The following is a 23,518-nucleotide window of genomic DNA, read 5'->3' as shown; positions in this document are numbered from 1 at the left end:
TATACGCATGTGCAAGTGATTGCATTTGTGTGTTTGGTTTGGGCATAGTACTGGCACAGGCTGAAGGTCAGGGGAAGTATCAGTGACAGGAAGTGTTTGGCTGCCAGAATCGGACCAGGCTACCACCATGATGAATGAGCATGCTGAGTGACACCTGGTCAGTCTTAAAGATAGAAGGAAAACAGCACCCACCTCACCATTTACATGCTCTAGAGATGCATACATACAGTAAAGTCTTCATGTGATTCACTCACACACTTGTGTGGACTTTGACACAAATGCACTGCAGCCTTACGATGAGTCCCATATGCACCTGCTCCCTGCCGTGCTGATAGGAACACAGATGGGCACTGACTCAGAACAGTGATACAATAACCCTGTGTGGACACCAATCATAGTGGCCTGAATATCACCTCCCTTAATATCATTTACCTCGTCACCCCTTCCATAAATACTGTCCCAGGAGGACAAGATCTGTATTGTGAGGACCAAATGAATTCTTGAAATTCTTCCACAGATATGCAGAAGTCAAGTTACTCTAGATAATACAAACTTTAAGATGATGAACAGTTAAGCCCACATGATATTGGGACAGGATATGTCTTAGTGGAAGACATGGTGTCCCTGTACACCCATAGTGCACCAAAGGATTGTTTTGTGTCTGGGCAGCTAAACTAGGATGATAGGGTGTCCTGATAAAACCGAGACATTCCCAATTTTAGGAGCCATACATGTACAGTGAGTCTTAGATTAAAAGTTTATGAAACTGACATCTCTGTGATTCATGCTTTTTCTGTGAAATGGAACAAGATAACTATTCATTTCTGCAGTCAGAATCAGCTGTACTTTCTCCGAGCATCTCCCAGCCTGTGCTAAACTTTCCCCCTCACTGCCCCCTCTCACCTCTGCTGTTGTCTATCTGCCCATATGAAAAGAATCTACCTGCAGACACCAAAAACTGAGAAATGATGGATGATAGTAGCACCATACAGAAGTTAAATCTTTTGTTTCAGAATGGGCTGCGGTACCCACCATACGTATGGTCGTTGTCACCATACGTGTCATCAACAAATAGCCTACTACATCCTCTCCTCTGACATACTAAAGGCTACAATTAGTAGAATAAAACACATGTACCAAAATTGTGTCAATTTTTCATTTTGTTGATAATAACTCTGTAGAATTGCAACCTTATCATGGAGCGGTTACTGGTTTGTTCATAATTTTCCACAAAGTGTACTTCAAAAATGAAAGCACATGATGTGGGCTTTGCTTGTACTGTAAGCTAATAATATATTCGGAAGAATAATATACAACAAATGTAAGGCTTTGATATATTTAATCTATAAAGAGCATCTTTACATTACATTTTTTATTAATTTTAGGACACATTTCAGTTTTGCATATGTCTGCGTTTTGTCTGTTTAAATTCAGCACTCTATTAAGTGTTTGTCATGTATTGTTATGCATAGTATCTCCTGCACACACTCTATTTATATAAAAATGTTCCAACGCAGGAGAGTGACAATGATAAGCTGACTTTGTTTTTGTTTTGTTTTTGTATTTGACACTTAGAAGTTTGTGCAAAACTACAAACTTTCCCTTATATCGGCTGATAGAATATTTTACAGGTAATTGTACAGACATAGGCAATTTGTCGGGGTACTGTATGTACTATACATACATGTATTATACACTGCATACCCAATTATTAGGGAAGTGAGTATTCTGATATTATCATTATTTCCATGCACATTTTCCAACTCCAAACCATATAAACTTGAATGCTTATTGGATTCAATCATTTTTAGGTGGTTATGTATTTGTGTAATGAGGGAGGGTGTGGAGAAAGTGACTAATACCTTATATCAATGTGTGCATAATTATTAGGCAGCTTTATTGCCTCATATCCTATTACCTTTATTAACTTATTAGAGATTTAACTGACACTGAAAAGTCAAATATTGTTAAATACCTTTCAGATGGATACAACACTCTTGAAATAGCTAAACAATTGAGGCATGACCACCAGATAATCAAACGTTTTGTTGCGAATAGTCAACTGGGCACAAAAAATGTAAAGAAAAGGTGAAAATTAACTGCAAAAGACATGAGAAGAATTAAACGTGAAGCTACCAGGAACCCATTATCCTCCAATGCTACCATATTCCAGAACTTCAACCTACCTGGAGTGTCCAGAAGTACAAGGTGCAAAGTGCTCAGAGGCCAAGGTCAAGAAGGCTGAAACACGACCACCACTGAATATATTCACAAGTTGAAGCATCAAGATTGGGAAAAGAAATACACGAAGACAGATTTTTCAAAGGTTTTATGGACAGATGAAATAAGAGTGACTCTTGATGAACCAGATGGAAGGGCCCATGCTTGATCACTAATGGACACAGGGCACCACTTTGTGTCCCCCGGACATACATGCCCACTCTCATTCAGGTTTTGTGCTGAAGAGCTGAGACAAGGTACTGGCCATTTCAGTGGCTAGTACAGCATTGTTCCAAGAGGGATACAACGTCTCGTTCCCTCCATCAGGGAACGGAGGTTATGACAGTAACCGAGACGTTCCCCTTCTGTCGATGTAGTGACACTAGGGGTCCCTATAGAAAAATGCCACAAGAACTGAACCGTGTTACATGAACTGCCTATGCAGGTGCAAGCAAGCTGCTGTGTGCATAATAGCAAGTGCATCAGACTGCATGTAACCTCCCCCAACTCCCCAAAAGATGTCATGAAGTTCCCCACATCCCTGAGGGGGGGAAGCAACGTAACTAGCATGGGAGCAGGCTGCGCCAGCCAGATTCGGCTGGGGCCATCTAAGGCTATAATACGCATCAGGGAAGGGATCTTACCTATTTTTTCAGGAGCTCCACAAACACAGCGACTGGGGGCAGAGAGAGCTCTGTCCAATGGAGATGCGGGCGGGTCTGCTTACAGGGAGACCGTACCATGGAAAATACATCGCAGGGGGTTACCGGAGTAATCGGCACCTGTGGAGCACCTATCCCATTACAGGGCATATTAGTGCTCGTAGTGGGTCTAGCTGCAAACTCCTCTGCAAAATTTGCGAGCCACAGGGCTAGGGAGGAAGGACATCCACAACTTCGTGAACTCGACTGGGGGTAAAAGTGCACGTTTTCTCCTCAGGGGAGGGGAAAGAACATGGGACGAAACTGGCTCAAGGCGGAGATTGTAAAATCTCACAAAGGTATTGGGTGTTGCCCAGCCCGCTGCTTTGCAGATGTCTGCTAGAGGGGTGCCATTGGCCAGTGCCCACGAGGATGCCACACTGTGATGGTGACAGCGTTCCCTTTCCTCTGTCCACCAAAGCAGACAAAGCGCTGCTCAGAGCGTCTAAAGAGCTGCTCAGAGCGTCTAAAGCTCTGCGTGCGATCCAAGTAGATGCGCAAAGCATGCAATGGACACAGCAATGATAAGGCCGGGTCTGCCTCCTCCCAGGCAGCGCTTGCAGGCTCATCACCTGATCCCAAAAAGGGGTCATGGGAACCCCAACCAGGCACATAGCCTGGTTGAGGTCTTAGGAATACTCGAGAGTCTAAACCAAACTATATGGCGCCACAAGGATGACTTGTTCCTTGACCTCCCTGACCTTGCACAGGGTCTGTGCAAGTAGGCATACCAGAGCAGGCAGTTGGAGGATTCCCAGGAAGCGAAGAGGTCTACCTGTGCTTTGCCGAATCAACTCCAAATCAGCTGGACAAACTGGGGGTGGAGTCTCCACTCACCGCTGAGCATCGCCTGCCACGACAGCACGTCCACTGTGGCACTGAGGCTGCCCGGAATGTGAGTAGCTCACAGTGACCTCAGCCACTGTTGACTCCAGAGGAGGAGATCTACGCAGCCGTGGCGATTTATATATGCTACTGGCACTTTGTTGTCGGAATAGACCAACACATGCTTGACCCAGATCAAGGTGGGCATCTGGCGAATTGAATCGCGGATGGTCCTGGCCAGCCACCACGACTGGTTGTAAAGCGTTAGCCACGTTTCCAAGCTCCGGGCGAGGGACACTAAGGGGACGATCGTGTTGGCGGGCAATGCCAAGTCGAGGAGCGTTGCTTCAGCCCGAGGCGGATGCGCTGATGGGGACCTCCAAGCACTTACCTTGCTCTGTGTACCCTGCATAGGGTGGGTTAGTGACTGAGGAGGAGGGCCTCCTAGGCTGGTGTCTGGCGGCCGTGACAACGGCGGACGTGAACACCGATTATGTGACCCAAGGAGTGAGGAAACCACTCTTTTTCTGACAATGTGGGTACCGCAGCCCATTCTGAAACAAAAGATTTAACTTCCGGCCCTCCACCAGAGGATGAGTGGTTTGGTACCAGCTCCGTAGCGGACATCTCTCTCCCTGTGTCGTCCGTCTCAGGGGTGCTTAAGAACCTTCCGGGTCCTTGTGCCATGCCGTGATGCAGGGGGCATCCACTTCCTTCAGGGGGCTCTACGCTGGGGCTGCGAACTGGGCTCAGGATGTGGTAGAGCCGCCTGGGCTTTCGCCACCGTAGGGGGACACCCTCGGCGAGCAGACGGGGTACGGGATATTGAGCCACGCCAAGGCAAGATGTGCTGTATAGCCTCACTTTACAATCAATAATGTTAACATTATTAGATGCATTTGATATGATGAACCAACAATAAACACTATTTTTAAACAGCATTTATTAATGTTGATTAATTTTAATCTGTTGTTCATTGTTAGTTCATGTTAGTTCATAATCCATAAGCTAATGTTAACATATATAACTTTAATTAAAAAAGTTACAAGCCTAGCAACATGCTAAAACATGCTAGAAATGCCTAGCTGCATGATAAAACATGATATTAACACCTAGCTAAATGGTAAAACATGCCAGCAATGCCTAGCTACATGCTACTTTAACTTTTTTAAACTATACAGGACAGGATTTTCAGTCTGTCTACAAACTTTATCAATCTAGTTTTAAAGTGTTACCAACAAATTACCAAAAGTAATTTTCATTTCATTTATTTGTATAATTTGAGTGCCTTTAAAGTCATTTGGAAGAAGTGGTGCATTTTGAGGACAGCTTTCTGGGTTTTATTAGTTGAGTTGTTCAACTGTATATAGTGAAGTGTCACACAGTGCAATGGTATTCACTGCTTTGATCGCCCATCACTCACGTGTTGCCTGATGTACAGTGCATTCTGTTCTCCTATTCCCTCAGCCGTGATCAATGGCCTTGCCACAACAGGCAGACATGAGAAAGGTTGATGTATTAGCACTGCTCCAGTCCTACTGTATTTAAAAATGAATTTTCACTAGCGTCACCAAGCAGAATTGCAAAAAACTATGTCTTTTATGTTTTTTAACACGTTTTTTGAATGCTCCTTCCACCTGTCATTGGCTGGAAAAACAGATAGTCCTGCCACCAAACTCATGCCATTGGTTAAGCCAATGTTGTTATGGCAGGCTTGTCAGGATGCAACTAACAGAGCAACGTTTTGATAGCACTAGAGAGACTTTTAAAGGAAGTCAACCTACCAGTTGGATACTTAATCATTTTAGCATTAAAGATAAACAAAGATGTATAGCAAAGTATGGCAGTGAATGTTTGCATAAGTATGGGATATGAGTCCCCCCACACTTACTGTAATGTCTCCCATGTGACTGCTTCAGCACCTGCAAGCACAGGCAGGAAGCCAGCACAGGTGCTAATGTAGCATCATCCGCTCATGGCTTGATAGGCATGCCAGCAGCTATCAAATCCTGAGAATCTCACACTCGCACACTTCCTCCCTGTCTGAGTCTGTGATACGGTGAACACTGCAATGTGCCGACATCCATAACTATATTACACAGCCAAACTCACAGACAGGTGTTAAGTATGTGTGTCTGCATTGGATGTGGTGGCTTTGAGCTCTTCTGTCTTTACATGCGCATGTGTAAATATAGAAATAATCAGTTATGGTTACAGACCTGATTCGTCAATTAGCTGCTCTGATCTCACACTGTTGCTTTGATTTTAATCAAGGCTGGTTTACTGACAGAGGAATCCGCTCTGGCTTGGAGCTGCAAGAGCAAACAACCCAGCAATTAGGCCCTCTTCATTTAATTCAAGGATAATCATCTAGATGTAGCTTGTGTGGTCATTTTAGTAAGCAAATTATTCTAACTACTTAGAATAATTATAATAAATGTAAAACTACTTTTTACTTATTTAACCATTCTGAACTAATATTTTATTTGTATTCCTTTCGGGACAATACTTTAGTGTTGTCTGCTAAGGAAAGCATCTCTATTACTATTGCTCACATTCAGGGTTATTTGAAAAAACCTCGAGTATCAATCTCAACCGACTATTGTTACAGACATAAACTATATCTCAAATCATGTGGCCTGTTGCGGAGACTTATTAAATACATTTTCTAAACCATCTGACTTACAATTTACTTTACACGACAGATGATGGGTAAAAAGTCCCATAGTGTAGCATTAGCCATATCTACCAATAGATTAATTATATCTACAGACCAGAATATCATAGACATAAAGTTGGGCACTCTTGACTTTGCTCCAGTAAGTACACATGCATGCACAGTTATAATCAAGCTACAGCTGGTTTTTGCATAGTCGAGTTACAGTCATCTGCCTGTCCACGTATACGCTCACTTAGTACTTTATTAGGAACACTACGGTCCTAATAAAATGCCAAATTTTGTATTTTGCTGTTGTAGTCCATCTGCCTCAAGGTTCGATGTGTTGTACATTCTGAGATCCTTTTCTGCTCACTACAATTGTACAGAGTGGTTATCCAAGTTACTGTAGCCTTTTATGTCAGTTCCAATCAGTCTGTCCATTCTCTGTTGATCTCTCTCATCAGCAAGGCGTTTTTGTCCGCAGAACTGCCGCTCACTGGATGTTTTTTGTTATTGGCACCATTCTGAGTAAAGGCACCACTCTAGGCTGTTGTGCGTGAAAATCCATGAGATCAGCAGTTACAGAAATACGCTATCCAGCCCGTCAGGCACCAAATATCATGCCACGGTCATGTTACTGTCGAAATCATTCCACCATTCTGATGGATGATGTGAACATTAACTGATGCTCCTGAACCTATCTGGATTGTTTTATGCATTGCATGGCTGCCACACGATTGGCTGATTAGGCATGACACATTGCGTAATCGAAAATTTGAAGCAAGGATGGAAGCCAAGGAAGTTTTAAGATACCTGCTACACGTCAACTCTTTGTTTTTCAGAGCACATGCACAACGCAGAGATCCTATTGTGGTCCAATTAACGTGTATACATGCTGGATGAAGCCAAGCTGCAATCACATCTAGGTCTGTTAGTCTGACTTCTCAAAAACTGGATCGGTATCCAGACTAAATTGGACTAAAGTGTTTACAAGATGAATTATGAACTTTTAACCCTATAAATTTGTTTGTTTCACTCTCTGTTCAAGCTGATGAGACAAACAACCTATGGTTTGTAAGTTTCACATGTTTATGGCACCATATAGTGGTTATTAGTGAAAATAAGTGGTTTCAATGTTTATATCAATCTATTTAAAATGGCAGTGGACTTGTGCGAAAAGTGATTCTTATGTTGGGATAAATGACAGCTTATTCTAATAAAGTAAAAGTGACAGTAATGATTATATTGTTACTGATGTTTTAAAATGAGTATTTGCTGAATATAAGCAACTTGTATTTGGTTAACATTTTGAATATTATTATATTGAAAACCCCACTTAGAAATCTATGTATCAAATATGATACACTAGACTTTTGAGGTATCGCTCAATCACCATTGCATTCCATTTATGCCCCAACAACAAACATTTTATAAGTGTGGCAGGGCAGAGGGTGGGGCTGTGTCCTGATTCCGGACACCTAGCCCCTAATCTTCCCCCTTTTTAAGTAGCATTCTTGTGCAAGGCACTTTAATATTCTTCAGTCATTTCTTTCAGCTGACAAAATGTTAGCTTTCAGGTATATGTGTCTACACTGGAGTTGTTGCAGAAAATCCCTGGAATTATTTTCTCAGAGTAATAAGTCCTGAGTGAGTGTGATTAAGTGGATTGTGCTGGTGACAGCTTTGTTGTCACTTGTCTCAGGCCAACTGTTCATTTTTCTTTTCTTCTGTGTCCTCTTCATTCATCCCACCCTCCCCTCCTTCTCTGACATTCCTGGAAAGCCTATTTCCTGCTAGCTGATACCATCACTTATTCATCCAGCTTCACTAGGTTTGTTTTTTATTTTTTTTATCAGACACATTAGTTCTGTGGCCCCGTTTCCAGAGTTGTGTACTTTGCCCAGCAGGTCTATCTGCTCTGTCATCTTCCCCTCAGGCCACAGCAACAGAGCTGGCGTCCCTTTCTCACAGACCCCTCCCCCATGGCACACAAACTGATGTTGTAAAGTAGGGGCCTGTTGAATTGCCATTTGCATCCCATTCTTCATTCCTATTTACAAGTGAAACATGATATTCAACAGATCCATCTGGAATTAATTTGATTGTGAAAAGTGGTCATTACATACGAGAACGGAGCCAGACCCTGATTGGGTGTTTTCTAAAACACTCCCTAAACAGCTATTTGGTTATTTAATTTGGCATTAGTGATGTCAGCAGAAAAATAAAGCCATTTCAGAGGAAGAGCATGTTATTACATTTTGATTAAAGAATACGAAGAATAACAACAACAATTTTTCTATTGAATAACATGCACAGATTAAGCATTCACACTAAATCCGGGAATATGGATTGGACACTAGATTTTTGGTTCATTTCAATACCTATGTACATCTCATTTGCTAGGCACCAGAGAGAAAATCACCCCAGCACTGATTTTAAATTAGATCCCCCTCTATAAACCAACTCAATGAGCCTCTGTAAGGTGGATTTTGGAGCTGTTTCTACTTGAAACATTGATCACTGTTAACTGGAATAGCTTTGCAACAGTGTCTGGGTCATGTCTGAACAACTTTATGGCTAAGCTGTTTGGACCAAGGGTACTGTTTTCTTTCAGCCCTGAATACTTGATTTGAATGGGCTCTCCAACCCAGCAGCCATCCAATCAACACTATATGTAGCTTGTTAGCCAGATGAGCAGTTAACCCGTGTTTCCTCTTTTCTATGTCTCCTTTTAGGATGCATCCATAGCACATCGCTTCCACTTGATGAGAGAGAAACATCCTGAGAAGTTCAACAGCAGGTAAGAGAACATGCATGTTCCTGAGTGAGCAAATTGTAAGAAAGCAATGGGATATGATAAAAAATAATAAAGAATGACGCAAGTGAGAACAAAGGGGACAAAAATATGGTGAAGAAAAAGTTTGATGGTTGACTGTTGTATAACTCTCGTGCGATCACGTGTACACGTGCTTGGATGTTAAATATGAACTTTGCTGTACGTAACGCAACATTTTATTTCATTTAAACTGACTGATCACAGTTCAGGAGACTTTGGGCTGTCAGTAAAGGGTTTCGATGTACGGAGTCATGTGACAAAACAACATGGTGCTGATCACAGCAGAGTTTATCTTTGGGAGAAATGCCAACAAAAATACATCTAGTAAGAAGCCTAGTTAAGTTTTGAGTCAAAAGATTTCAGTTTCATCCAATATGCCATTTTTTTAATTTTGGCGCTATGTTAAACACAACGTACACTAATGTGTACAATAGCACAAGATGTTCTTTAGAAATCCTATATTTACTGTGCAATTTCACATTGAGAAATAATATTTGATTTATATGGAGTAAGGATGAAAATGCAGTGCATTTTGATCGCACAATGGAGGATAAGTTGTTCACTAAATAGGGAGCAAGGGAGCATCACATAGCTTTCTTATGGACCCCAGAGCATTCAATAAAAACTTCCTATCAAAAGTTGGTTGGTAGACATGCGACAATGGTTATCACTACTTGGGCTCAGAATTTATTTTTATTTTTTTTAACACAGTTGGCAATGATTGGACGATGCTTGTATCTGAATTAATTATACTAATTTCTAACTCGCAAAATAATTCTGCACTTACTATCACTTGTTGTGATTTTGTGAACATTGTGATTTTGTTGCCAAATTAGAAAAAAAACCTATTGTAAAACAAAAGTAAAATACAGGCAAATTATATTTATTTGTGTCGTTTTTTTATTTGTGCTTTTCCCAATATAGATTATTTCAAAGCAGCTTTACAGAAAAACAGCTGTTATGTCTGTAACATCTCAATAACATGAATAACCAACACTACTGGAAACATAATAAACGATTCTATGAAAAAATCATTCTATATTTTGATATTATTTAAATTTTTACAACTTAGTCCCGCTGTCAACATATGTGGACATCAATATATATTTATAAAAATCCATCCATCCATCCATCTTCAACCGCTTATCCGAAGTCGGGTCGCGGGGGCAGCAGCTCCAGCAGGGGGCCCCAAACTTCCCTATCCCGAGCCACATTAACCAGCTCTGACTGGGGGACCCCGAGGCATTCCCAGGCCAGTGTGGAGATGTAATCTCTCCACCTAATACTGGGTCTTCCCCGAGGCCTCCTCCCAGCTGGACGTGCCTGAAACCCCTCCCTAGGGAGGCGGCCAGGGGGCATCCTTACCAGATGCCCAAACCACCTCAACTGACTCCTTTCGATGCAAAGGAGCAGCGGCTCTACTCTGAGCTCCTCACGGATGACTGAGCTCCTCACCCTGTCTCTAAGGGAGAAGCCCGCCACCCGTCTGAGGAAGCCCATTTCGGCTGCTTGTACTCGCGACCTAGTTCTTTCGGTCATGACCCAGCCTTCATTACCATAGGAACAAAAATTGACCAGTAGATCAAGAGCTTTGCACAGCTCTCTTTTCGTGACAACAGTGTGATAGAGCGAGTGCAATACCGCCCCCGCTGCCCCGATTCTCCGGCCAACCTCCCGCTCGATTGTTGCCTCACTCGTGAACAAGACCCCGAGGTACTTGAACTCCTTCACTTGGGACAATACCTCCTTCCCTACCTGGAGTATTTATAAAAATATAAAACAAATTTTTTTTTTGCATGTTTATTAGGAGCTTCTAAACTCCTCTCACTTTCAACTGCTTTTATTTTCAGCTTTACATGTGTAAATATTTGTATGAACATAAAAAGATTCAACAACTAAAATGTGACATTTGACTTAACAGAAATGGAATAATGTGTCCCTGAACAAAGTGGGGATCAAAATCTAAAGTACAGTCAGTATCTGGTCTGGCCACCAGCTGCATTAAGTACTGCAGTGCATCTCCTCCTCATGGACTGCACCAGATTTGCCAGTTCTTGCTGAGAGATGTTACCCCACTCTTCCACTAAGGCACTTGCAAGTTCCCAGACATTTCTAGTGGGAATGGCCCTCGCCGTTCGATCCAACAAGTCCCAGACATGCTCAATGGTATTGAGATCCGGGCTCTTTGCTGGCCATGGCAGAACACTGACATTCCTGTCTGGCAGGAAATCATGCACAGAACGAGCAATATGGCTGGTGGCATTGTCATGCTGGAGGGTCATGTCAGGATGAGCCTGCAGGAAGGGTACCACATGAGGGAGGAGGATGTCTTCCCACAGCATTGAGATTTGCCTGCAATGACAACAAGCTCAGTCCGATGATGCTGTGACACACCGCCCTAGACCATAACGGACCCTCCACCTCCAAATCAATCCCACTCCAGTGTACAGGCCTCTGTGTAACTCTCATTCAATACAATAAACACAAGTCCGACTATCACCCTTGGTGAGACAAAACCATGACTGTTCTATGAAGAGCACTTTTTGCCAGTCCTGTCTGGTCCAGCGAAGGTGGGTTTGTACCCATAGGCGACGTTGTTACTAGTGATGTCTAGTAAGGACCTGCCTTACAACAGGCCTACAAACCCTCAGTCCAGCTTCTCTCAGCCTATTGCGGACAGTCTGAGCACTGATGGAGGGATTGTGCATTCCTGGTGTAACTCAGGCATTTGTTGTTGCCATCCTGTACCTGTCCCCCAAGTGTGATATTCGGATGTACCGATCATGTGCAGGTGTTGTTACACCTGGTCTGCCACTGTGAGGACGATCAGCTGGCCTTCCTGTCTCCCTGTAGTGCTGTCTTATGCGTCTCACATTACGGACATTGCCATTTATTGCCATGGCCGCATCTGTAATCCTCATGCCTTCATGCATCAGGTCCCAGCAGGGACCCTGGGCATCTTTCTTTTGGTGTTTTTCAGAGTCTGTAGAAAGTTCTCTTTAGTGTCCTAAGTTTATATAACTGTGACCTTAATTACCTACCATTTATAAGCTGTTAGAGTCTTAACGACCGTTCCGCAGGAGCATGTTCATTAATTGTTTATGTTCATTGAGCAAGCATGGAAAACTTTGTTTAAACTCTTTACAATAAAGATCTGTAAAGTTATTTGGATTTTTACAAATTTATCTTTAAAATACAGTGTCCTGAATAAGGGACATTTATTTTTTGCGGAGTTTAGTTACAAATCAAAAATGGAGAAGGAAAATACACTCAGCAGTCATGCTCGGTCTCAGAAGTATACTCTTTAATAATAACCCTGTTCATCTACTGTAAAGTTAAGATTCCACCTACCTGCATCAGAAGGTGATTGCCACTCTTTCTATATTGTAAAATCTCTGACGTTGTTAGTCTAAACACACTCTGTACACTTAGTATGAATATGAACACAAAGCCTTTCTCTTTATATCAATTTGATGTCCTGAGATTGAAGTAATTTCAAATGGAGGTTTTACAATTTAACCTTCAAAATGAGCCATCTTTTAAGCACAGGAAAACCTGGAGAATCACCATTCTGTCTTATTTGTCCCTCAAAGCTTCCTATGTCAATGTCAAGTCTAATACAATGGCTGCTGGCTGGCTGGCTGTTTCTATTTATTTTGCTAATTGGAGTAGGGTTGGTTTGAATTGAGTTTCTTTATTAAATGTTGTTCTGTCATATCTCAGAGGGCTCAGCTACTGAAGTGGAAGAAAATAAAATGGTCATGTATCCTTAAGAGAAGACCACTAGAATGGTAGAGTAGAAACATACTGTTGATTTGAACTCTCTCCTATTATCTCAACTCAATAAGTCCATAAAGGGAGCTGGAGAGACTATAGAAATGTTTGACCCGAGCAGGTAGAATGGATTAGAATGACATTAGCGAGCTTCAGCATGAGAAAGGGCACTAGTAAAATCATCATAGAATAAGCCTCCATCAGTCTTTCAGCAATGAAAGGATAACGACCAAAACTGACCTTAAAACAGCACTTTGGGTCAGCTATAACAGCTCCATAAAATATGAGGTTTTATCTTAAAAAGAAATCACTCAAAGCCCATGGTGCACTTTACAGTAGCCGCTCACCGCTTCCTTTGATGTTGATCTCTTTTAAGTCATTTGTACAGTTCTCTGTTCCATCGGTCTCTATTGAGAAATGCAGTAAAAAGCCTATGTAGCCTTAAATCAAAGAGACTTTTCCTTTTTTTTTTTTTTTGTCAAGTGTCATTGGTCCAGCTTGGAATGACTTCAGCCCATAGTTTTGAAAATTTCACATTATTATTTTTTTTACATTGTTTTGTATTTTTGTGTTCAATATCCGTTTAGTTTTAGTTTTAATGGTGCATGAATAGTTGATATTTGATTTGTATTTTTTGAAAATGAATTATTTTTTAAAAAGTGGTAATATGTAGTTGTTACCTCAATGCTCTATTTCTACTTGATCTACCTCAAAAAACTAAATTCAAGTGGTAGGCCTCTTAAATCTTCCACGTCCCATCGTGGGCCAGACATGGATATTCCAGAGGTCTGAGCACAGGTGCCAGATGGTGCCCCGTCCCTGAGAGAGGAGGTCCTTCCTCAGGGGAATTTGCCAGGGAGGCGCTGTTGCGAGGAGCGTGAGGTCCGAGAACCAAGTCTGGGTGGGCCAGTAAGGGGCCACGAGGGTGACTTGTTCCTCGTCTTCCCTGACCTTGCACAGGGTCTGTGCAAGTAGGCTCACTAGGGGGAACGTGTATTTGCATAAGCCCCCGGGGCCAGCTGTGTGCTAGCGCATCTGTCCTGAGGGGGGCTCCCGTCAGGAAATACCATAGTGGGCAGTGGGAGGATTCCCTGGAAGCAACAGTTCCATCTGTGCTTTTGCCGAATTCACTCTCCGCTGAACGTCGCCTGCCGCGAAAGCGTATCCACTGTGGCGTTGAGGCTGCTCGTGATGTGAGTGGCCTGCAGCGACCTCAGCTGACTCCAGAGGAGGAGACGGTGGGCGAGTTGTGGCATGGAACTCGGGCGTATATAAAACCGCTAACCACCTTAGTTGTTTTATATACGCCACCATCACCGTGTTGTCCAGCAGGACCAACTCGCTCTTGCCCTGGGTCAACGGCAAAAGCCTCCACAGGGCGAGCAGTACCGCCAACAACATGAGGCTTTATATAGGGTTTATATATGGTTTATATGCCAACACAGTCGTGGTTCTGTCCAGGAACCAACGGCTGCTTGCCCATTGAACATAGCACCCTAACCTAGCTTGGAGGCTTCTGTTGTAACCATGACGAGCCTGGACACTTGCTGTAAGGGCTGAAGAAGTGTCGGCAGATCGGCGTGATTGACACGCGATATGTGCTGCGGCACCGTCTCCATCTCATTACTTGAGTCTGAAGCCAGTGCTGGAGCGGACGCATATGCATCAGCCCGAGCGGCGTGGCCATTGCAGAGGATGACATATGTCCCAGGAGCCTCTGAAACCATTTCAGTGGGACTGCCATACTCCGCCTGAATGACTTCAGGCAGTTCAGCTCCGACTGTGCGCACTCACTCATGAGGCGCGCTATCATGGAGACTGAGTCTAACTCCTTCCTGAGAAAAGAGATGCGCTGAACTGGGAAGAGCTCTTTACCCATTTGACCTAAAGCCCTAAATGGCTGAGGTGCCTGAGCACCAGGTCCCTGTGTGTGCACAGTGTGCTAGAATCAGCCAGTCATCGAGGTAGTTGAGAATGTGGACCCCAGTCACACCCACGTAGTTGTCACAACTGCCTGGCCATGGGTGTGAGTGTGGTGCAGCCAGGCCGCTCATGAAAATGTGTGTACCGCAGCCTGTTCCGGGTGCATTGAACAAAAAAAAAAAGGGAACACAAGATCTACCTCCCGGCCCTCTAGCGGGGATAGCAGCTCTAGCGTTCCAGAGGACGTCTCACTCCCTGGCTCGTAAATCTCAGGGGTGCCTAGGAATCTTCCTCAGAGTCCTAGTGCTAGGCCGTGAGGCGGAGGCGTCCTCTTCCTGCGGGAGGCAATGAGACATGAACCATCCACGAACACTGCCTCAACGTGACCGCTGCCCAGACACATAAAGCAGCACCCGTGGCCGTCGGAGGCGGAGAGATAATGACCACATCCAGAAACTAAGAAAATATCTGAATGACTGGCTGTATTCCAGCTCTTTTATACCTGTATGTCCGGGGGAGTGGCATGCAAATTCCACTTGCCAATTCTCATTGGCCTTTTCTCAAAGATTGGAGGTGTTGGGGCTCCCAAAAGCGACCCCTAGTGTCACTACATCGACACAACGTTGAGTGAGTGACAGAAGGGGAACTGTGGTTGGTTGTTTTACATGTGCAGATGCCTTGAATTGTTTTCACCTTTCATCCAAGTAGGTACTTGCCTGAACAATGATTAGAAATGAGAAAACTTTAATCATGTTCTGTCATTCTATATACCTTTCATTTGGATTGTAGTGTACATTTATATTTTCAATTAGTTCAAAATAGTTTTCTTTTCTCTCTCTCTCTCTCTCTCTCTCTCTCTCTCTCTCTCTCTCTCTCTCTCTCTCTCCTTTTTTGCAAACTTTTCTCCATTTTAGTTAATACAAATATTTTTCACTGCTGCTTTCCATCTTAGTTCATTTCAGTGCAAATAGTTTTAATTAACAGGAATAACTGGATGACTCCTGACCATCACATGTTTATGTATGTGCTTAGTTTACATTTTATGTTCATGCCATTCATTTTCTCACCAAAGCAACTCAGTGCATATACATTGTTGTGAAGATTAGCTAAATAGGTCTGTTCTAGGTATTTTGTAGTGCTGACTAACTACTGCTAACAAGATCCTTAAAACCCAGAACAGGTCCAGTGGACCTGCTCCATGCCACAGGAAGCGTGTGAGTGTTTTAAGAGGAAGTTGCAAGTAGGTCATATTCATGATGTGACGGAGAATAAGTCCTGTTAACAGAGCTCTGTTGTAAAATGGATGGCACCCACTCACACACGGTTTACTATATTAGAGTGAAATTGTCACGGCAGCACAGCTTTTTCATGACTTTTAAAAAATAAGCCTCTAATGACTCATACACGATCTGAATTATGGAACCTGCCTGCCTGAATTAACTAATGTTTCAGTCATTCATAATTTATGCACCTAGATTTCATACCGCAGTAAAAGCATGGCTGTGTGATTCAAAACACACTGTATACAACAAACAAACCTGGCTGTGTTTCTCCACAATGCTATGTTTTAAAACTCCTTCACTGCAAGTTTAAAGGGATTATTCACTCAAAAAGGAAACAAATCTGTTACCATTTCCTAAGCCTTGTGTTCCAAACCATATGATTTTATTTCTTCTGTAGAACACAAAAAATGTTAGACAAATGGACAACCTCAGTCACCATTTCTTTTCATTGAATAGAAAAAAGATGCTATAGGAAGTGAATGTAACTGTGACTAAAATACTAATTAAAATCTCCTTTTGAATTCCATTAAAGAAAGAAAGTCATATGGGTTTGAAAGAACATAGGGGTGAGTAAATGATGACTGGTTGCACTATAACTTTAAGTCAAATGCGGCTCATTTGCAATTTGTCTTGAAATGATTGACATACAGAGAGCCAACAAAAGAATAATTTAATCATGTTCTCAACCCATTTAAAGCATTCAATGTTTAATCAAGAGTGAGTCATCCAACAACAAAACTTAAAACACTGCTAATGCAGACGTTTTTTATCCGCTTGGCTTTGTTCTGCAGATTTAGGATAGCTACAGTAGGCAGTGCATTTGCCAATCTACTGGCTTCTAATGAGGGCCATGCTCAGTGTTTTAGGATTTGACAATGCACTCTCCGAGGCAGCATGCCACCAGATGGTACTTAAATGATTGTTGCCATGGAGTTTCATGATTTATCCTCAATGCGTGTTCGAATCAACTTCTGACATGTTACTCTCCTGTGGAAATAGTGGATTTTATGGCTTTCGCATGCTGATTTTTTTATATTTTATTAAAGATTATTGTCTGAGAATATCCACAATGTTGCTACATCTCATAACGCTTTGTAAAGAATGGGCGTAACTTCCAGCAAATGATAAATAATCAGCAATTACAGATTATCTAGCTTTATGCAAACAATAAAGAGCACTTGCAAAACTTAGGTGCTTACAGAATATAGTGTAAAATAAAGTTACATTCTACCCCTCGACCACTGATGCATAGAAGGACACCAGAAATCTCACCCATATTTTAAAAAGCAGCATGCTCGTTCTAAATATTGCAAATACTGAAGCCTACAAGTTAAAGGGACAGTTCACCTAAAAATGTAATTTCTCTAATGTTGTTCCAAACTCATATTTCTTTACTTCCTATGTGGAACACAAAAGGAGATGTTAGGCAGGAGGAGTTTTCCATTAAGAATCACGTCATATGGGTTTGGAATAACATGAAGTTGAGTAAATGATTACAGAATTTTCATTTTGTAGGTCAGTTATCCCTTTAATACTGTGACTATGATTTTTGGTTTAATTTATTTGCTGAAGCATCCTGAACAGCAGAATGACACACTTGGTTAAATGTGGTTAATGAGGACATTTCTAGTGTCCCCATAATTCAAACTGCTTAAAAAATATTCCAAACCATGTTTTGTTTTAAAATGTAAAAATGCATAAAGTTTTTTGTGAGGGTTAGGGGTTAGAATCTATAGTTCATACAGTATAAAAATAATTATGTCTATGGTGAGTCCTCATAAGGATAGCCGCACCAATGTGTGTGTGTGTGTGTGTGTGTGTGTGTGTGTGTGTGTGTGTGTGTGTGTGTGTGTGTGTGTGTGTGTGTGTGTGTGTGTGCCCATACACATTCCCACAGTGTGTGTGATAAACGTGTGACTTCTTTCACCTCAGTCAGTGCTCAGTGATCTGCATGGCAGAGCATCAGTCTTCAGGGAACTCGCAGCCCAGGTGCTAATGACTGCAAACACACAATAGACCCAAGTCTGTGTGCCCGCTCCCCCCAAAGGGGCAGCCAGAGTAAGTTTTGATTAAGAGGTGTCAAATTGCCCTAAAGAAAAGAAAAAAACTCAAAGATGCTTTTGTCTTTTCAATTAGAATAACAATGTCAGCTCTGTGGTCAATCAGTTTCTCAGACAAACAAAGATGACAGGTAAGGTTGTAATACTCTGACTGGAGGGTGGGGGGACTTGGGGTTCTGGTTTCTCCTCACTTTATGGTTGATTACATTCCCACACCTATCCAAATGTAAATGTACCCATTTCAAAGTACTCTAATTAACACGGTTGTTTTAAACACAAAATTACCAAAGCATCAATTTTACAAAAAAAGAAAGAAAAAAAAAACAAACATAAAAATAAGGTTCCAATAATGGTAATGAAATTAAAAAGTCATTTAAATATTAAATTAAATTAAATAAAAAAATTATTAAATTCTCATGACATAGACATTTTTAAAAGATTCTACCATGACATCATAGGAACTTAAATAGATTCTACTATGACATTATGTTCTCCTATATCGCAAATTCAAATTTAATTCAATTTAATTTAAATATTGAGGATTGTGTATGAAACACTGAAGAAGAAATTAAACTCATTCAACAATAAACATAATATGCTTTTTCTCTTTTGTTCAGACTCTTAGAGACTCTTAAACTCCTAACCCTTTAAAATATTCACTGTGGTAACCAGTTACCACCAAAATACATTTAAACTAAGGTCATTTGGCATTAGACACCCCTGCCACCAGAAAATGAAATGAAAGTTTTTTGCATTGTTTGAAGAAGATATTGATTTATTATAGTAGAAAAAATAACTAGGATTTTGTTAGAAACTGGTTAGCATGGTACATTTTGATGAAGGCATTTTATACAAAAAACATAATGAATGTACGAATCCTTCAAAATTACAGTATGACAACCATTTGCATTCAGTAGTCATTGAGTTGTGGGGGTGCTTGAAAGTGCCGCCTTTATTTCTGCACCAAAAAGCCGTTGATTATCAGCATGTAACTCAGTGACCAACAAGTTAGTTAGGCTATTGTAAAGTGTTGGGCTCTGCGGGGTATTTAAGGTCAGGAAGACCACCCTTTTTACTTTGAACCATGTCTCTTTCAACATATAAATCAAATATGGCATCAAACATGCCATTAACAGCAATGCTCTGAAAGACTTTGGTCTCATATCGCTCTTCGTTCATCCTGTGGTATAATAGTGTTTTCTCAAGTGTTTTGTCTTCATCTTTTTTATGTTTGTTTGTATTTACTTTTACAATTATATTTTTTGCTGACACTTTACAAGCACATACAAAATAGTACATAAATTGTGTGTGACAATTACTTTAGCAGCTAGCTAAGGATTTTTCTTCAGAATGATTTTATGTAATCTTCTGTTGGTGTTTGAAAATATCAGGTACACACCTCTTCTGATCACATGATTGACAGAGGAAAAGGCCATATATGGTCCTGACCCAAGCCTCCGTCTGTCTGCTCAGCATGTGATCATGTGTTTCATAACTCATAAGAAGGTGTCTAGGTTATGTCTATGTGAGAGAGCAAGTGTGTGTACTCTTTGTGTATGTGTTGTGTTATTCATTGTGTATATTAGTGCAAGGACCGTATGTGTGTGTGGGTGTGCGCAAATCCCTCCGTGTGCACATATGTGTGTGTGCCGGTGCTCAGCAGAAGCCCAGCGTGGCTATGTTCTGGAACCTGTTGTTCCCTGCTGCTCAACACCCGTGGTGGGGAGGGATAAATATATGCTTCCCTTCCTCACTGTCTCTGGCCGTACACAGAACGTACTCCCTGCCCTGACCCCCCTTCCCACACACCCACAGGAGCCCGTCATAGGCAGACAGCAATGAGGGACATACTCGACCTGCAATTAAACCATAGTCATAATTACTCTACTATGTTACATACTGACCTTAACCTCTTCTTCTTCTTCTTCTTCTTTAATAATAATAATAATAATAAAAAAACAACAACAATAATAATATTATGATTAAGTCATTATAATTTTTTATATTAACTTTTCTTAGGGAATTAGATATATAGATCTACATTAAACATGGAATGATGAATTTGAGATGTATCACTGAGAAGAGCAAAATGTGTTAAAATAATGGAATATTAAGTTGACCTCATCAACCAATATAGTTATAAATTATTAATAATAATTAAAATAATATTTGAACATAATTATAAATAATAGTTCAATAATAATATAATTATTATTAATAATAATATTATTATTGTTGTTGGCAATATGCCTTTCATTTGTATAACACTTAATATGATGTTTTCCAGAAGTGATTTAAACAGATATACACATAAAATAACACAACAAGTGCTATAATGTACAGTATATTTCAATTTATTTGTATAGCACTTATTATAATACATGTTGATGTAAAGCATCTATCCAAGGAATAGTGTCACAAACCTCCTAGATGTCAAAACATATGAGGTGCGTGCGTAATAGATGTAATCCACCTTTTTGTTTAATTAAATACATGTACAATAAGGTAGCCTATGTTTTTTAATTTATGCATTTTACATTTACATTTATGCATTTGGCAGACGCTTTTATCCAAAGCGACTTACAGTGCACTTATTACAGGGACAATCCTCCCGGAGCAACCTGGAGTTAAGTGCCTTGCTCAAGGACACAATGGTGGTGGCTGTGGGGATCGAACCAGCGACCTTCTGATTAACAGTTTACCAGTTATGTGGTTTAGACCACTACACCACCACCACCACCAAAACTATATATTTCTCTTTTTGCATTTCATTTTGGTAAAGATTACTCAATTCAGATTGATTGCATTTTGTTATGAAATTGAAATGTGTAAATCTTAATTGTATAATGATTGAAATGACTTCTCCATGCAAATAGCAGGGATGAAAGTCGCTAAAAGGCAAACAAAGAAGAAAGTGTGTATGAAAGAATGAAAGACACAAAGCTCAGTTTTGAGCTCGGTGTGTTTTGATGGAAAGCAGTCATATTGATCTGACATAATGCTTAGGTTGGGCAGATTACAGTATGGATGTTCACACTGCAGTCTTTCTTCTCTTGCTCCCATCACATGAGGTTCATCACAGCTTATCTTTAACCCCTAATGTCCCACACAATACCCCCGTTTTTAAAATCAATGCCATTTAACTGTCAATCAAAGGCAGTATCAGAGTTACAATCAAGGGCTGAGCTGCGTTGTGACTGATTGCCAAAGTGATAGAGAGGCAGAGAGCACACAGGTCAAAAAGTCATCAGACTCTGAAGGGATTATGGGAGATGGTTATCTTGGGTTGATGACCAGCAGGGGTGTTTGGGAGTGTGTGTTTGTGATTGTGTTTGAGTAATGTTTTGGTTGAACTTAGAGGTTCGCTGACCCTCGACATCTGCATCCTTATGCATCGGGGTATTTTAGCAACAGATATTAAATTATCCTCTCATTTTTATTTTCAACTATGGTCTTACTTATGTACACTTTCTTACTGATGTAAATTATATATGCTCAGTTCATGTTGCTATGTTGTTGTCAAAGCCCAAAATGAACTTTTTACCTAATCAACGGCACATGAATTGAGAACATTTATCAACCATAAATATTTCTTACCAGCCATGAAACTGTATTTTGCATTACTTTTATTAAAAATTGAAATTGTTCTCCTTCTGACAGTAGGATTATTTTGTATTGCCTTGCATATAGGTAACAAACAGCACATTTCTTTTGCAAATACAAGCTAGTATGAAGAAATATTGTGATTTTTTTTTTCATGATATATTTGTTGTGAACGTTGTTTTCTTTTGTAGACAATTTATATGTCTTTGATTCGAATTGCTTGCATTGATTACATCATTGAGGGTCAGATTCTCTTTCTTACATTTTGACTTAAACCATGTGTTATGTTGCAGTTCCTTATAAAGTTACCAGCAAGTGTTTTATTAAATTTCATTTTTACTCATATTCTCAGCTGGACAAGTGTTAATTGTGGACCTTGGATGTAGTCACTGAACTATCACATGTAGTTTTCCTTTCCACGTAGTTTGAACATTAACTTTTGGCATTAAACCCAGCCAGAACAAAAAACACCTAAGATGCTCATACTAGGAAGCCGTTGGTCCTCACAGCTTACTCCTTGTATTATGTCAGTAATCTTGCAGTCAGACCTTAGTTTCAGTTGTAATATCAAAGCAAAATCAGCTTTCCATCACCTCAAAAATATAGCGAGAATTAGATGTTTTGTATCCAGTCAAGACTTACAGAAACCTGTTCATGCGTTCATCGCTAATAGGGTCGACTACTGCTATGGAGTCCTCATAGACCTTCCCAAAAAGACCATTAGACACCAACAGCTCGTTCAGATTGCTGCTGCCATGATTTTGATCCAAACCAAAAAAATCTGAGTATATTACTTCAGTCCTCAGATCTTTAAACTGGCTTCTAGTTACATTTAGAATTGATTTTAAAGTACTCTTACTAGATTAGAAATCACTCAATGGCCTAGGACCTAAATACTGTACTTTGCAGACATACTTTTTGAATATAAACCTAACAGACCTCTCAGATCATTAGGATCAAGTCAGACAGAAATACCAATACTCAAAACAAGGTGAGACAGTATTTAGCTATTATGCCACCCGCAGCTGGAACTTGCTTCCAGAGGAGGTTAGATGTGCCCCAACTGTCGCCACATTAAAATCCAGACTTTTTTAATCAAATTGTTTATTATGTTTCCAGGAGTGTTGGTTATTCATGTTTTTGAGACGTTACAGACATTACATCAGAAATTAGCATAATTATTTCTGATTCAAAGTAATGGCCAGCATCATCCAATCACTACCAACCATGTTAAAATAAAATTATACATTATAAATTCTGAACTTATGAACTGCTTACTATTGTCCCATGTCTGCCAACATGTTGAGAGGTCCAAACATCATCTGAGCCTGAAACTGAACTTTTGATCAGATTTTAGGAGTGAATGCATTTAGCTGCATAGAGGATGCTTCCTTGCTCCCAGTGTGCTGTCTGTCTGCACTGGTCTTAGAATAGTTTGAAATGCACCTTATTTTCATCATAACTCCATATAAAGCCTCTGAAAGCAACATTTTACAGCTTTTGGATGAACCCATTGATTCTCAATGTAATGCACAGTGAATATATGTTTTCTAATGAAACAGTGTGCTAAAGTTCACATCAATGTACAATGTGTTTAGCAGCGTGGCATTTCACAATAAATCGCTCAAATAAAA

At 40.7% G+C, this 23,518-nt stretch overlaps 1 protein-coding gene across 1 annotated transcript in view; it reads left to right on the top strand.

Annotated features, from left to right (window-relative positions):
• Positions 1-23,518, top strand: part of LOC127654950 (diacylglycerol kinase beta-like) — a 144,991-nt gene that overhangs the window by 88,148 nt on the left and 33,325 nt on the right. The window contains exon 21 of the mRNA XM_052142529.1: positions 9,141-9,205. Coding sequence (XP_051998489.1) covers positions 9,141-9,205 — 65 coding nt within the window. The remainder of the gene's footprint in view (positions 1-9,140; positions 9,206-23,518) is intronic.

Source organism: Xyrauchen texanus, chromosome 14, assembly GCF_025860055.1.
Source record: "Xyrauchen texanus isolate HMW12.3.18 chromosome 14, RBS_HiC_50CHRs, whole genome shotgun sequence".
NCBI classification, from domain to species: domain Eukaryota; kingdom Metazoa; phylum Chordata; class Actinopteri; order Cypriniformes; family Catostomidae; genus Xyrauchen; species Xyrauchen texanus.
Note: the sequence above shows the minus strand (reverse complement) of the source record. Positions and strands in the feature narration are given on the sequence as shown.